The sequence below is a fragment of the Necator americanus genome, chromosome X (assembly GCF_031761385.1).
Source record: "Necator americanus strain Aroian chromosome X, whole genome shotgun sequence".
In the NCBI taxonomy this organism is placed as follows: domain Eukaryota; kingdom Metazoa; phylum Nematoda; class Chromadorea; order Rhabditida; family Ancylostomatidae; genus Necator; species Necator americanus.
Genome location: NC_087376.1, coordinates 24,128,357 through 24,143,555, shown reverse-complemented (window position 1 = coordinate 24,143,555; position 15,199 = coordinate 24,128,357). Strand labels below are relative to the sequence as shown.

At 44.1% G+C, this 15,199-nt stretch overlaps 2 protein-coding genes across 4 annotated transcripts in view; one reads left to right on the top strand and one right to left on the bottom strand.

Moving 5' to 3' along the window:
• The window catches only part of RB195_025212 (uncharacterized protein), a gene marked incomplete at both ends in the record, with an annotated part of 30,126 nt that extends 15,304 nt beyond the window's left edge, over positions 1-14,822 (bottom strand). For all 3 annotated transcript variants that reach the window (XM_013446165.2, XM_064213254.1, XM_064213253.1), the window contains 3 exons: positions 4,305-4,409; positions 4,463-4,564; positions 14,718-14,822. In XM_013446165.2, coding sequence (XP_013301619.2) covers positions 4,305-4,409; positions 4,463-4,564; positions 14,718-14,822 — 312 coding nt within the window. The remainder of the gene's footprint in view (positions 1-4,304; positions 4,410-4,462; positions 4,565-14,717) is intronic.
• RB195_025213 (uncharacterized protein) lies at positions 7,261-7,965 on the top strand (the record flags this gene model as incomplete). The annotated part of the gene is made up of 1 exon (XM_064213255.1): positions 7,261-7,965. The coding sequence occupies one exon, from the start codon at positions 7,261-7,263 to the stop codon at positions 7,963-7,965; it is 705 nt and encodes a 234-aa protein (XP_064069136.1).
• Positions 14,823-15,199: the final 377 nt, after the last annotated feature.

Genomic DNA, 15,199 nt, shown 5'->3' with positions numbered 1-15,199 from the left:
TGAAAACATCCCTTTTAGTTATTAATTCTTCATATGTAATATTTTGAAATTGAAATAGTTGCTAACTACAATATTACGGTCGTACCCTAACCCACCTTTTTGATGATCTTTGGACCAATATGGATGCTTATACGAACCACGTTTTTCTCGAAGATAGAAGCTACCACTTACATCTAGACCCTGCCGACTACGACTGGAAATTAAGAGTTAATATCACTAAGCGCATATCATATTTTTTGCTGACAGGCCTTTCTTTTAAATTCGCAAAGGTAACGAATTAGAACACCAGCTTTTGTACTTAATAGTATCGGAATACGTGCGGAAACAGTGATAATGCTTGGTTTACTTGATTTTAGGTTTTTAGGTTCAACAGATTACAATATTCCACTGCAACTACATAACTTCTGGCATTGTTTTTTTTTTCATATTCACCTTTTTTTAGTTGCCTCACTTAAAGGCAGCATGCCACCAATTTGACGTGATGGGGAATCCAAGGCAAAAGATAGAGATGCAGTTGCAGATTGCGGGATCAAGGGTGGTTGCGCTCATCTCTTCTTAATCGTCCTAAAAAAAACGGCGTGGGAGCCGTTTTAGTTACTACGAGAAACGTTAGAATGCTCCTATGCGTATACTTCGTGGTCTTCTCCACAACCTATTCATTGGTTTCACCCGAATAGGCAATCGAGGAGAACTCATGAGCTTTTCGACAACTGGGCAGCAGGATGCGGCGTGCGTACAAAAGTCGAGCGACGCAGCTGAAATGGTGGTGGAAAAAGAAGTCTTTCGCGCCGCCTTCTTACAACGATTAAGGAGAGATCAGTGGAACCACAGTTGATCCCGCAATCTACGACTCCGTATAGAGTTTGTCCATCGGAAATCCATAGCACGTCAGATTCGTGGGTGATACCTTTGACATGAGAAGTATCTGAGCACTTTGTGATATTTGCACTTTCTCGTGTTTATCAAACCAGTCTGAGCGTCCGGCTAAAGCTGCACTTCAGACTTTCTGTGGTGTTTGCTTCGCTCGCCTTCACTGATCAACGAAAATTAAAACTAAAAGCGAAAGATTTCATAGTCTTCTTTCTAAACGCGTCATTTCTACATTAGGAGAACATTCGAACTTCAGCTTCAAACACTCGTTATCAATATATTACAGACAAAATTTAAAAGTATCGCGCTAAATATGGGTTTTCCTCCTGTTTTCTACAAACAGTTATCAAAGAATGATGTTCTGGCATAAAATGACGTGAAAGAGATCATCCTACTGATAACGATAACGTTCCACGTCAGATCACATAAACATCTTGCTACTATTTAAGCAGCCGTTTACATGCGTGTTTCCACTTTCTGAAAACGGCATGCCACGAACTAGAGGCGAAGGAAGAAGGAAATAGGCACGCGGAGGAATCATAAAGGTGAAAAGCAAAGCGCCCTGTGGTCACGGCTATGAAACGGCTGCAACCACCTCGCGTTTGCGTCATGCACACGAAGTTATTGCGCACCAATCCGACGCCGGTGGACCCGTCGCACTCCCCATATTATAGCTATCTAGTGCCGGCGCACCAATCCGATGCCGGTGGACCCATCACACCCCCCTTTTTGAATTTCGTGACACACACACACACATACACACACGCTCGCGCACGCAAGCACGTATGCACGCACGTACGTACGCACGCACGTGACAGAATAAATCCGTTATATATCATGATATTTTGTTTAAAAATATGATAACGTATAATATAAGCGCGAAAACAAATACTTCAATTGCAACAATGGCATCAAGAAATAAGAAAGCGATTTTAGTGGAAATTCCCTTAGTTGGCAACAAAATCAGAACTGACACCGAACTTCCACGAGAACTCTTCTTACACTTCCACACAGAGCAAATTCTTAAAGGCATCACCCCACGAATCTGTGGTGGTGCAGATTTCAGGTGGAGTATTCGTATACAGGATGGGAGACTACGGGGAGGGGGGTGATTCCGCCCATTTCTTCCTAATTGCCGTAAAAAACGGCCCGAAAGATACGGTTTCATTCGTTTTGGCGCACCATTTTGTACAAGAGGTTCGATTGGAGCGCGCCAGTCTTGTGCGGCGCCGCCTCTTCCGGGCCATTTTTTACGGCAATTAGCAAGAAATGGACGGAATCACCTCCCTCTCCGTAGTCTCCCATTCCGTATACGAATACTCCACCTGAAATCTGCACCACCTCAGATTCGTGGGGTGATGCCTTTAATCACATCATCAGGATATCAGCGTTTTGCAAATATTCCGATGTTGTTATGTAGTGTTCGGTGTTTTTAAAGGCATCACCCCACGAATCTGAGGTGGTGCAGATTTCAGGTGGAGTATTCGTATACGGGATGGGAGACTACGGAGAGGGGGGTGATTCTGTTCATTTCTTCCTAATTGCCGTAAAAAACGGCAAAAAAAACGTATCTTCCGAGCCGTACGGCAAAAAAAAACGTATCTTCCAAGCCGTACGGCAAAAAAAAACGTATCTTCCGAGCCGTTTTTTACGGCAATTAGGAAGAAATGAACGGAATCACCTCCCTCTCCGTAGTCGAACACTCGACGAGTTCACGCTCCAATCGTTCATGAAGACGCACACAACCGTCTTAGATGTTCTTCTAGCAACAGAGACGCAGAAAACTGCGCAGTTACAAGGAAATGTGTAAAGAAGAGTGGTATGAGCTGTCGAAAGTATCGAATAAGTCAAAGAATAATAGAGTTTGATAGAAGTACATGGTATTTTGTATGGTGCTCTAACAAAGAAAGGGAGTGAGTCTGTCTTTATATTACCTTCAGAAAGTATGAAAATCTTATCAAATTTGAACTCTTTTTCTTCTTGCAAGTTCCAAGAAGTCAGGGATACAGAAGGTCCCTCTGTCCGGAAATAAATTAGGCTACAAAAAATCTTGGGAGTTACAGGATAACGACAATTCTCATTACCCTTACTTTTGAAAGCTGCAATGTTCCGTTTTAACGAAAATTTTTATATACGTAATTTGAAGCTATTACGTACATCCTTATCTCATATTTCACATCTCATATTTTTAGTGAATTACATCCTAGCCGATGATGCAGCGCATGCTTAGCGGTAGGTAAGCAGAGTCAGCTATTTAGGTGTCAACGAAAGTGAATCTCTTTAGGATACGCACCATCGCTAATTGCTCTGATGAAGCATGACCGAGGCATGCTCGAAATTCCGCCGGGACTCTCTTTACATGCACTCAAAGGCATCACCCCACGAATCTGCGGTGGTACGGGTTTCACGTGGGCAATGCCTATCCGGGGTCGTAGGTTGTGGGGAAGAGAATGATTCCGTTCATTTTACCCTGCATCAGTGTAAACGGACGACCCCGGAACACTATTTCTTACGACGTCCTCTATTGAAGCGCGCCACCCTTGCGCCCTCCCGCCAGGAGAGGGGTGGGGTGCAATGGTTGCACATTGCAAGAGAAGCCATCATAAGAAAGAACAACAATAAAAAAGTCCGTTTACACTGGTACAGGGAGAGATGAAATGAAATCACCCTCTTCATCACAATCCACGACCTCATGTAGGCATTACCCCCTGGAACCCGTACCACTCTAGATTCGTGGTGATACCTTTAACATCCATCTCGGGGTGATAAAAAGTACTCCGCCTCGTTCACTACTAACTGTTTATCTGTGCCTAGTTGTTTTTTTTTACTTCAGGAACTGTGGTATTCTTGAAGAGAAACCTTGGTCTCACGAACAAACAGAAGGTGGAATGAATTAGTTTCTTCTTTCAGGAAATTTCTATATAGGGTGGGTGTAGTGTACCGGTTAGAGGTCCCGTTACCTGCACGATCGATCGTAGGTTAGATTCCGCCCTAGTGCTCACCAAGCCTTTCCTACCTCCGGGGTCGATAAATTTGTACCAGTCTTGTCTGGGAGGATAAAAACACTGACTTGACACATCGGCTAGCCCTCGCAAGTTATTGTATAGGCTATAGTTACACGTTCGTAAACCTCGAACGATTCTGAGTTGAAGTGAACATGGTGGCACATCCCAAGCGGACTGATTAACGTCAGACAAATTTGTCAGGAAATTAAAAATCCAAAAAAAAAACAAGTGAAAAAGATCTCTAGCACAATCACAAAGTGGAAGACTACAAGAGCGCACCCTGATCCTACCAATTCTTGGCCTGCCTAGGCATTGATAACGCCGTCTGGCTTTATGTGTCTGTTTCACAACAATGAGTAGAAGAAAACATTAAAGTTCACAAGACAAATCAAGTTGGAAAGGAAACATAACAAATAAAGAACTAAGCACCTGGCGTTTTCGGGATATTCTCCAGTTGTAAAAGGCGTTTGCAATCCTTCTACCAAACCAGAGCAGTATTAAGCCAGCGATAAACGAAAGTACCGAGAACAGAACCTAAAATTCAGAGGTAGGAAATTTTTAACGTTAAAAATATGAATCAAATGGACCTGGTAATCCTTTCGTTTCAGAGTAATCCAAGCATACGCGACGAAGAACGACGAGAGAAAAAACGTGGACAATGTAAGGTACCAGAGAATCATCCGCTTAGCCTTGAATCATGTCAGTGATACCGTCGAAACCGATAGACAAGAGAGTGCAAAATCTATAGTATATTCATCTTGAAGTACAGTCTTACTGCTGAAACATAGCATTACGACTAGAAACGGAGTCCATTGGAAGAATTCCTACAATATGTTATCTCAAACTACATGCAGATAACTTCCCTGGGTGGTTCGTCGAACTCTAGTAGTTATGTCTTCATCAAGTACCTTACGGACTTCCCGAAAGTCGCCGCAGAATCTTGCATTAAAAACAAGCATGTGCGCCTTTCGGACGACTCTTCGTAGTCTGACGACATCGTCGAGTTCCTGAGTATTAGTGCGTGCAGTCCTGGGCTTTACTCTCTGCGAACTCCCGTGGTCTTCGTAGGATACCCAGTAGCAATTCCCCTCATCCATATGACGCTCTAATCGAGCAGAAATCAAATTCCATCAGCTCAGCAATGACACTGACTGGGTCGCAAATGTTCCCTGACCACCTTTCAGAAACCCACTCCGTTGGAGGTCGCCGATAAGGGAGTGCATCGTTAGAAAAAACGGTTACGTGTACCTCAGCGAAGTCCCACATGGATCCACGACGGGTTTCGAGCGCTCGGTAGTACCGAGGAAATAGCGTGAGCCCAATTCTCTGATACTACTCGCGAGCCTATTTGTGATGCCGCTCCTCTATCTGACAGTTCAGCAGTCACAGTAACGCACGCATTAATGAGCGGACGTCTTTAAAGGCATCACTCCACGAATCTGAGGTGGTACGGATTTCAGGTGGAGTATTCGTATACAGTAGATTATGGAGAGGTTGTGATTCCGCTCATTTCTTCCTAATTGCCGTAAAAAACGGCTCGGAAGATACGGCTTTGAGCGTTCCGGCGCGCTATTTTCTACAAGGAGTTCGATTGGAGCGCACCAGCTTTCTGCACGCGGCGCATCTTCCGGGCCGTTTTTTTTTACGGCAAGAAGGAAGAAATGGACGGAATCACCCCTCTCTCCATAATCTGCTATGCCATAAACGACATACTCCACCTGAAATCCGTACCACCCCAGATTCGTGGGGTGATGCCTTTAAGCGGCTGCGCGGGCGGTCGCGTCGCGGCAGGCTGACTCGTTGCTAGCTCTGCTGTATAGTTCAGTCATACCGACATGAAGCACTTACGCAATTGCACACGCGGCTTCTCTCGAGGCACTTCGGTAGAGCATAGCGGTTAGGACCGTAGTGAAACCCTTGCTGGCAACACCCATCGCTGGAGTTTTCGACGGTCCCACTTCGGTTCAAACAGCTACCTCAACCATGCCGTTTCGAGCGCGTACGCAAATGCACCGCAACTACATTCGTGATTCATGTCGTTTTGATCCGACTATACCTGCGTCTCCATCACACGTGTGAGAGCCTGTGGTTGCGAGCATTAGTTCAGAACTTGTCGAAAGAAGAAAATTTTCACGCTCTATCAACGCTTAAGAGAATGTTCCCACTATTTCTGACTGCTGAGGCAGTTGTATGCTTTCTTTGAATCTAAACTACTTTATTCTTTGTTATCCTTCCTACTGTACTTCCGAGCAGATCTCTACATTCAAAAACCTAGTACTATAAAGTAAAAATTCCTTCTAAAGCTAGCATATGAGCATAGTCAGCAATATAACCTAGCTTATATGATTGCTCACTGAAATGTTGAAAAAGGATGCCTTTGCTGAAAACCAACTGAACTAATTGCTATGCTAAGGAGTTTCCTTGAGCATTTCTGCTCAAATCTAAACAAAAACTCATGAACTCATGAACCTCTGAGATCCTTCTTCAACGTCTGTTTTCATTAATCTAAATTCTCATTATTAGTTTTTAAGAATTTTCATAAATAGTACGGCTTAGTGTTTAACGTTGGAATTGAAATACTAATTCATGTATTTATCAGTTCTCGTAAAATTTTCCAGATACAATGTGATGGTCACTTAAAATAAGTTTCTCCCAGAAATTCTCGAGCAATATATTTGTAAACTTCCTACGTCTCTTCAATTCAATTTGTTTCATCCTCGAATCGTTATATACCGCAAAGAACATGTTTGTACATAGGAGAATAGACAGCCATTGAGTATCTATTTTTAAAAGTAATGCACTACTCGAGTTCACATATTTTTGAAAAGACAGACAAGAAAGAAACGCAAGAAAAAATGTAACTCTTAGAGCGAGATTGAATGGATGACTAGGAGCAAATGATTTTTGGATGTAGCAAGGAAGCACCTTATCAACGGATTAGTGGACTGCGCAGGCTGAAATTTGCGAAGGTAAGTAAAGTTCCTGTCAAACTCAACCCCACTCTGTCACATTTCACTACGTCATTTTCTGACCAACAGTGTCACCTTCACACTGCTGCTGTGTCCGCTGCAAATCCTACTTCACGCCTCAAAGCGGCGCAGTGGTGGCCCTGGCCGTCGGGCAGCTATGGTGGCGAGACTTCGTCTCGGCAGGTTCAACCATACCACAAAGTAGCCCCGTGTCCGGCTAGTAGCCCGGTCCTTGGGCCAAGGCTACAGGCTAGCTAAGTGAGGAGGTAGTACGACGATTCCGGTGCCGCACTATAGATGCTATCCATGCTGTCCGAATCCTCCTGGAGAAACATCGAGAGAAGAACCGCAGTGTGCATCTTGCTTTTCTCGATCTCGAGAAAGCTTTCGACCGTGTCCCACATGAGCTGTTATGGATGTTATGGAGGTCACATAGAGTACCAGAAGAATATGTGCGGTGGACGAAGCTACTTTATGCGAAGCCTACCAGCGTTGTACGATGTGCTGCTGGAACAAGCAGGCCATTCCCTGTACAAGTAGGGATTCATCAGGGTTCATCCCTCTCACCTTGTTGTTCATACTGTGCATGGAACATAACGAAGGGAATCCAGAAGCAGCATCCGTGGACCCTACTCTTTGCCGACGATGTCATGCTCGCGTCGGAGTCTCGAGATGATCTTCAGAAACAAGTACAGTCTTGGAAGGATCAGCTGCAGCAATATGGATTGCGCCTCAACACATCAAAAACTGAGTACATGGAGTGCGGACCAAGGATAGAGGATGGTTCAATTCGTGTCGATGGCACCGAAAACAAGGTGAACTGTTTCAAGTACCTTGGATCCAAAGTGACTTCAGGCGACATTGATCAAGAAGGTCGAGCACGAGCACGTGTTAATGCGGCATGGATGAAATGGAAAATGGCAACAGAGGTACTGTGCGACAAGAAAGTTTCTGCTCGACTGAAGTCGAAGATCTACACGGCGGTTGTGCGTCCTGTTGCTCTTTACAGATGCGAGTGCTGGCCAACGACGAAAGCCTTGGAAGGAGTGTTATGGAGCTATGGAGATGCGGATGTTGAGGTGGACGACAGGTGTAACGCTAAAAGACTAAGCATCCAATGACACCGTACGCTCCATCATCGGCGTCGTCCCGATAACTGAAAAGATGGAGGCGCGACTGAGATGGTTTGATCACGTCTTCCGGCGATAGGAAAACTCTGTTGCCAAAACCGCTCTGAAGCTCGACGTTCCAGGAGTGAGGCCGCGTGGGAGGCCAAAGATTCGCTGGTTAGACCGTGTGAAGCTGGATATGATAGATGCACGTTTGTGTACGGCTGATGCAATGGATAGAACCAAATGGAAGACAAGAAGCAGAAAAGCGGACCCTGCAACAACGCGGGACAAACGCTAGGAAGAAGAAGAGTGTCACCTTCACACATTTTTCCAAAAGTAACCTACGATTTTGTGTGCAAGCCATTGGACGAATGTTAGTAGGTATTGGATACATATCTATGCTCACAGTACAGGAAATATTCCTAGAAACAACAGCCTAATGAAGCTGTACTACGTAGCAGTAAACAGCAGAAGTGCTCATGCCCCCTTCTCACTGTTCAAGTTCCAAATACTTGCTTTTAAACCAAAATTAATTCGCACGCATGGCTTTAGCTAAGCGAAATCCCCCATCCCCGCTAATCCAGCAATGTGCTACGCGACCGCCCGAGCAGCCGTTTAAGTAGATTCAAATGGGACCTGGGAGACTAAGCGGCCCACATCATCACGAGGGTAATGGTGCATGCGAGCGGGTCATAGACCTGCTGATCCAACACGACCTGTAGCGATGTATTCATTGGGATAACAAATCACGCATTTACCCAGAGAACTTGATTATCACCTTCCATGCGACTTGGAGAGCGTCAGCAGCTTGCAATGAACGTCAGAGCCGTAAATTCAAACAATAATGTGATCATTCCCACTCGGAATCCCTGGAGGTGAGGGTTGGCGATCGTCTTTTTGCGCGTTTGTATACCTGACCCCGGTCTTTGAAATGTTTAACCATTGGCAGAGAGAATTTCGGGTTATAGCGATGCATCCACATCTTACCATTATCATTATTTCCTCTCTATAGTCCACGTCGGGAACACTGCAGCTGAACCAAGTCAAGAAGACCTTTCCCTGGTTAAATCCGGTATTCTTTTCCACGTGGCTACCAGTCGAATAGAGTCGGGTATGTTTGCGGTTAGAAGCTGGAGCAAGTGCAAAAACCCTACTCAACTTTCGAGACCGATACTCACGATACTCGTTTCAGATCACGACGAACTTCGACTCAACTGTGTGACCCGGCTTCAGTAACAACAGCTCTTATTTTCGCTCTTCCTTTATTTGCTGTCACAGCCCCTCTGCTAGGCTCCTATAGGGACCACCTCGACCCCAACGAATTGCGCAACTGGGTTGCGTATGCAGGCGCTCTCTTCAGCGGCCTACGATCAAAAGCTTGGCCACTACTTGTAAACACGCTAACCTTCCCCATCTCCGCAGTCCCTCTTATGTTTCACTATTATCTTCTCACCGCAACAGTGTAAAAACAGAAGAGTACCTGGGGCTTCTATGCTCTCTTTTGAGTCAAGGCATAACGCCGGCGCAGCTCTGTTACATCACCTTTTAACCGAGCAATACTGCCGCCTAGAGCGTGCAGCCGACGAGGTCGGTGTCGAACTGTCCGCTGCCGTCTCCGTCCAAGGAATAAAAAAGTGGCCATCTTCCTGACCACCAGATTACACGCTTCGCTGGAGTCTGCCAAGTTACTCGACGAGTACAGATGCATGAATGTCCCGTAACCAGCAGGGTCAGGTCTTCGACGGCATTTATATGTCATATCATGCGGTGGGTGTCTCTGTTTCTATGCATGCAAGGGATAGACTTGAAGTAATGGGGAGGATGTAAATGATGGATTTCGCACACTAGCCGATCAATGTCATTACATTTTCCCTCAACGGCGGAGATTTCTGACTGCGGAGGCGGTGCAACCTCGCGGCTGAGCTCATAAGAGCCCAAGGCTAGAGCTCTCATGGAGGGCACTGACGGCTCAACGCTACCCGCTCAAGGACGCATTGCAATTTACTGGTGACCCTGAGGCTACTACGCTGAGCCCAAGTTCATCCTGACTACTCCCAACCGAAGTGAAGTTCACACTAAGTTGAGTAAAGTTAAATCTAGGAGTCGAGAACCGCTTCCACCGCGCTAACGCTTACTCCTTACACTGGATTCACAGTTGTTGATGGTTTTCATTCTTGAAAATATGGTTTATGGAGTTATGGAAATTGGAAGCGGGAAATTAAAATAAACGTCAAACGATTTGGAGATTTAACAGTACGATGACAGGAAAACCATTCGCACATAATGGCAAGACAATGCGAGCTAAAGAGCCCAAAAGTTGCATAAAATCATGTTCTTAGTTGAACTTATGAAATCTCAGTAACCTGACTGCTGAAGTTACCCAACCAGAATGTCGAATGGTGCAGAATCGAATGAAAAAAAGCTGAGGAACTGCAGGACGAAATTGACGATGTAGGGATCTCTGTGGGACAATATAGAGTTCGGGTTGTAGATTGCGAGTATGACCATGGCCACGCTCCATTCCTTCTAATCTTCTAAACGGGATGGGAAACGCCCTACTTCCGTTGCGTTGCAGAACGTCTCACACGTATACACGCACGTCCACAAATGAGCGGCCGAAATTCAATGAGGTCCCCTAAAGTAGCCTATTCAAGCAAAACCAATCAGTAGGCTGCTAAGAGTCATTGGATGTATGTGATTCTCCAGAACAATTTACTATCTTGTGAATAGCGGATGATGCAGCGTATGATCAGTGGTAGGTAAGCAGAGCCAGCAATTTAGGTAGCAACGAACGTAAGTCTCTTTACAAGCGCCCGCCTTTGAAGGCGGAAGCCACAGCGAAAGTGTAGCATTCGGATAGTAGATTGCGGAACGCAGCGTGGTTCCGCTCATCTTTCTCCAACCTGAGAAAAAAGGCGTTAGAACCGCTTCAGTTCCAACAAGGTACGTTAGAACGCGCTTCTATGTGCAAGTTCCGGTCCCTCAGCACCCTATTCATTTGACTCACTTGAACAGACTGTTCAGAGACATCGTTGATCTTCAACCGCTCGCAATTCGTGTTACAATGGTGACGCATTGCAATTGAAATCCTCATTTAAAAAAAGCGATTGGGGAAGTATGACCGGAAGCATGCTGCGTTCCTCAATCTACTAACCGAACTCTACATTTTCGCTGCGAGTTCGCACGTCAAAATCCTGATACGCTGCAAATGCGTCAGCAATGCCCAATCAATCAAGTGTTGAAAATGATCTTCCTTTATTCTTTTTAACTGGTCCAAACAACCAAACATGAATGAAGTAAACGAGGGGTACGTCTCGTTAGGTACCCGCAGCCTCCGCGGCAACCTATCCTTAAGAAAAACGACTGGCAACGGCTATCATGAATTGCTCTGCGCAACAGTTACTAGCGTCAGCAGAGCACTGCGTTGAGTTCGTCTTACGCCCTGCCCATCACCTCGTCCATCTTTGGCCCTCATCGTCTAATGAGGTGCGAAACATGCCTCGCAGGAGCAAGTTATCTCTGGTATTCCTTCTGTACGGAGTATCGTTCGCTTACATATAGAGATACATCGAACAATTGCACACGAAATCCCAGAAATAGAAAATAAGTGTTTATTTATGTAAAACAAACAAATCGAAACTTTTACAAACTACTGCAGTATCTTACAAGAATTAAATAGTCTGTATAGATACAAATATACATCTATATCTTCTATATAAATTTTCAACCACAAATCTTCATATTTCAAAAACCAGGTTCTCGTTTCTACACCTCTTAACTTTTGTTTTCGAACGTTTTCAATTTTCAGCTTCATTTCTTTTCTGATGTTGTTTTTTTCTTGCACAAATCTTCTTCGTTCCTTCTTCATTTTTAGCATTTTCATTTTCTACGTCTTTTTCCCTTTACTACGTTGGTACCTTTTCGTTCTTTGAACCTTCCTAGAAGTCAACTCTATCACTTAATTGCAATACAAACACGCCACATGATCTCAGTGACGTGGTGATGGATGGGCGTGGCTTAGTGATCATAGGTGGACTAAGGTATGCCTGCTCCGGCCTACCGACAGCTTCTTTTGCAGGCACTTATCCGGTTCCGGGTACCTAACGACCGCCCTCAGTAAACCAGTGATACCTTGTACCACTCGTTTACTTCATGCATGTTTGTTTCACTTTCGTCTGTCTTACTGTTCTTACATCGATTCTTGTTTTTCTTCCTATTTTTCACTCTTCTTAACGTTGCTCTCCTTTTTTCTGTCTTAACTTTCCAGCATGTAATTGCGCTGCTTACTTTGTTCCTAGCTAGAGAATGCGTACTGGATGATAATCGGCACTTAAATCACATTAATATATGACAAGAACATCGAAGGTAAAGGAATACAATTTGCATAGAAAAAATAGTAGTGGTTTCTCAATTGAAAGTAAAGAATCTTTTCCAGTATCTTTCTAACTGGAGAAAGTACTTTTTCTACAAAACAAATCCGGGATGATACAGCTCCAACATTGATACGAGATAATGAAAAAAGTACGAAAGAAAGCCAGTGAGGTCCATGACAAAACCTAGGAAGCGTTTTCAGACTTTACTTGAAGTTTCAACATGTAAATATTTCCAATCGACTTTATTTTTGGTGTCTCTGGACTTGCTTCCAAGGTTTTTTTTTATCTTTGGAAGAGCAGTTTTCTGCTGCTATTCAACCAATTTTGGAGACAGAAAGGGGAATCAAACTCTCCTCATATTCAAAGTTAGGCTTAGCAATTTTTATGAGAAGTAAACGTGCGAAATTTGCCGACAACGAATGCTTTTTCGAACACTGAATTTAAAAGTCTGATTTAATTTCCGTTTTTAGTCTGTGCGAAAACATGATTACTCATTTATGTTACCGAATTTCACAACATCACAACCTTAAACCTCTGCTCAAAAAAACTTACAACCAAATCAGAGCTACTGAGGCACTTCGGTTCTGGTGATGCTATTACATAATGTAACATAACGTCGTTTCTTCTCTTGTTACTGAAGGTAAAACAGTAGCGAGGTTAAAAGCGGGTGTCCAGGTACTGTGTCAATACTTGGTAGAGTGGGAATCAAATGAAAGCGGCGGTGAACTTAATTATGTTGAAAGAACTCCGCCCTTTAAAAAATAGAATGAAAAGAAAAATAATCAAGTAAAACAAGGATGTAATAGACGAGATTGAGAATGAAAACTCAAATTTAATAAGTGATAGTAATAAATAAGGAGGCCAATGCAAGAACGAATGGAACAACGAGAAGAAAATTGGAGAGGAAGAAGAAAAGATATAAGCTATACAGTTACCCAGTTACCAGTTATCTTTCCCAGCTGCAAGATAAGGATCAAAAAGCATAATTTCCAATTTCATCTCCAACTCAGTTTGAAAAGCGGAGATCATACTTCGTTTCTTTCTTAAATTAAGGTTTATTGTGATATTCTCCTCGTTTCTTTTAAGGTAACAGTACGTGAAACACCGTAAGGCACACACTTTCTACCTTTCTCTAAGCTTATTCCTCTGAAGCAGCAAGTTATTCGGTGTACCATTTTGAATTTCGCGGTGCGTTAGCATTGGTCCAAGAGGGGAGCCTCCCGCAGCCGGATGTAAGTTTAGATACGACTAACGAAAATACAAATTAAACACATAATAATAATAATTAGAGGAAATGCAAGAAAAAATAAGGAAAAGAAAACTGGAGATAAGAAGAAGGAAGGACATTAGCTATATAGCTATAGTAAGGTCAAAACGACATGGAGCACGGTGCAATTGCGTACGCGGCTTCTCTCGAGGCGGTGAGGTGGAGCGTAGCAGTTAGGGGCGTACTGAAATCCTCGCTGGCACCACGTCGCTGCAGTTTGCGATTGGCCCACCTCGGTTCCAATTGCTGCCTCCACCGCGCCGTTACGAGTGCGTACGCAAATGCCCCGTGCTTCATGTCGTATTAACCCGACTATAGCTGAGATAATCATCGTTAGATCCTCAAATTACTTTTGAATTCGAAGGTCATACTCTCCTTTCTTTCCTGTATTACGGCTTATTGTGGTATTCTCGTCGTTCTTTATGGTTAGAGTCCGTAAAGTACCGCATAGCATTCATCTTCTAGCTTTTGTGAATTTATTTCTTTGAAAAAACGAAGGAATTGGTTACCCACTGCCCTATTTTGAATTACGCGGCTTGTTAGCATTGGTCCAAAGGGCCTCCAGCAACTGCAATACAGAACTAGTTCTGTACTGCAGTCGTAATATCACGTTTTTCGGAGGGAAAGAAGAAAGTGAAGAAATGTAGACACACAATATCCGCTAGCGTTGCCGACTTACTTTTTTTATATTAGAAAGAACTTCATATATTTATATGTAGAACGTTTGTTTAGATGTTACAACCCATGACTCCATGACTGCGTCATTTTAGGCAACACTGAGCGGTAGGTTGGACTAGATTATCGTTTCAAAATTAGGACACGAGCAACGTTATTAGCAGGTGAGTGGATAGTGTGGCATCTCAGGACTAAATACAGTGCCTCTATTATTCTGCAATCGGGTCGAAACTTCTGTTGCAACTGTACGGGCTTCCAGGTGGCGCGGTGATACCTCATTCACCTGCGTAGTCCGACTGGATCACGCGAGAGTTCCACCACTGGGGGGGCCTATCTCGTGGGGTGCAACTTAGGTGAAGAGGGTCGGGGCACCGGGTCCGACTATCGCATGCATAGTTTCGACCCGACTATGTCTGTGTTGATATTCTCGATGAAAAAGGATATACCTCAGCAGTCTTTTCAATATCATCGCGAAAAACCTTCATCTGTTGAGAAAGCGTCTCCAACTCTTCAATGAGCACTTTCTTTCGTCTCCTCAGGATGTTACCCATTTCCTGCAAGCATCGTGTATCGATCGATCCGTACTTTGTAGAATAAGGCAAATCAGGCACAGAACTAATAGGGCTTGTCTGTGAAGCATAAGAAGCCCGACACACAGGTCTACAAACCATTCTACTCAATCGAAACTTCTCGACTATGTGTTTAGCAAAAGAATGCTTTGAAACAAATAACTGGTCTTATGGATACAGCGAGGATCCTGAGTGCTGAGTAGATATCACACCCTAACAACACGACCCCAATAATGTCTCAAAATCAGAAAATTTCCGGATCTCGCAGTAAAATCCCTAAAGAACATAATCGGGATGGAGTTGACACCCATTCCATCAGCGTGCGTAGTGCGACGGTTGCAGCAGGAGCGCGATAGCAG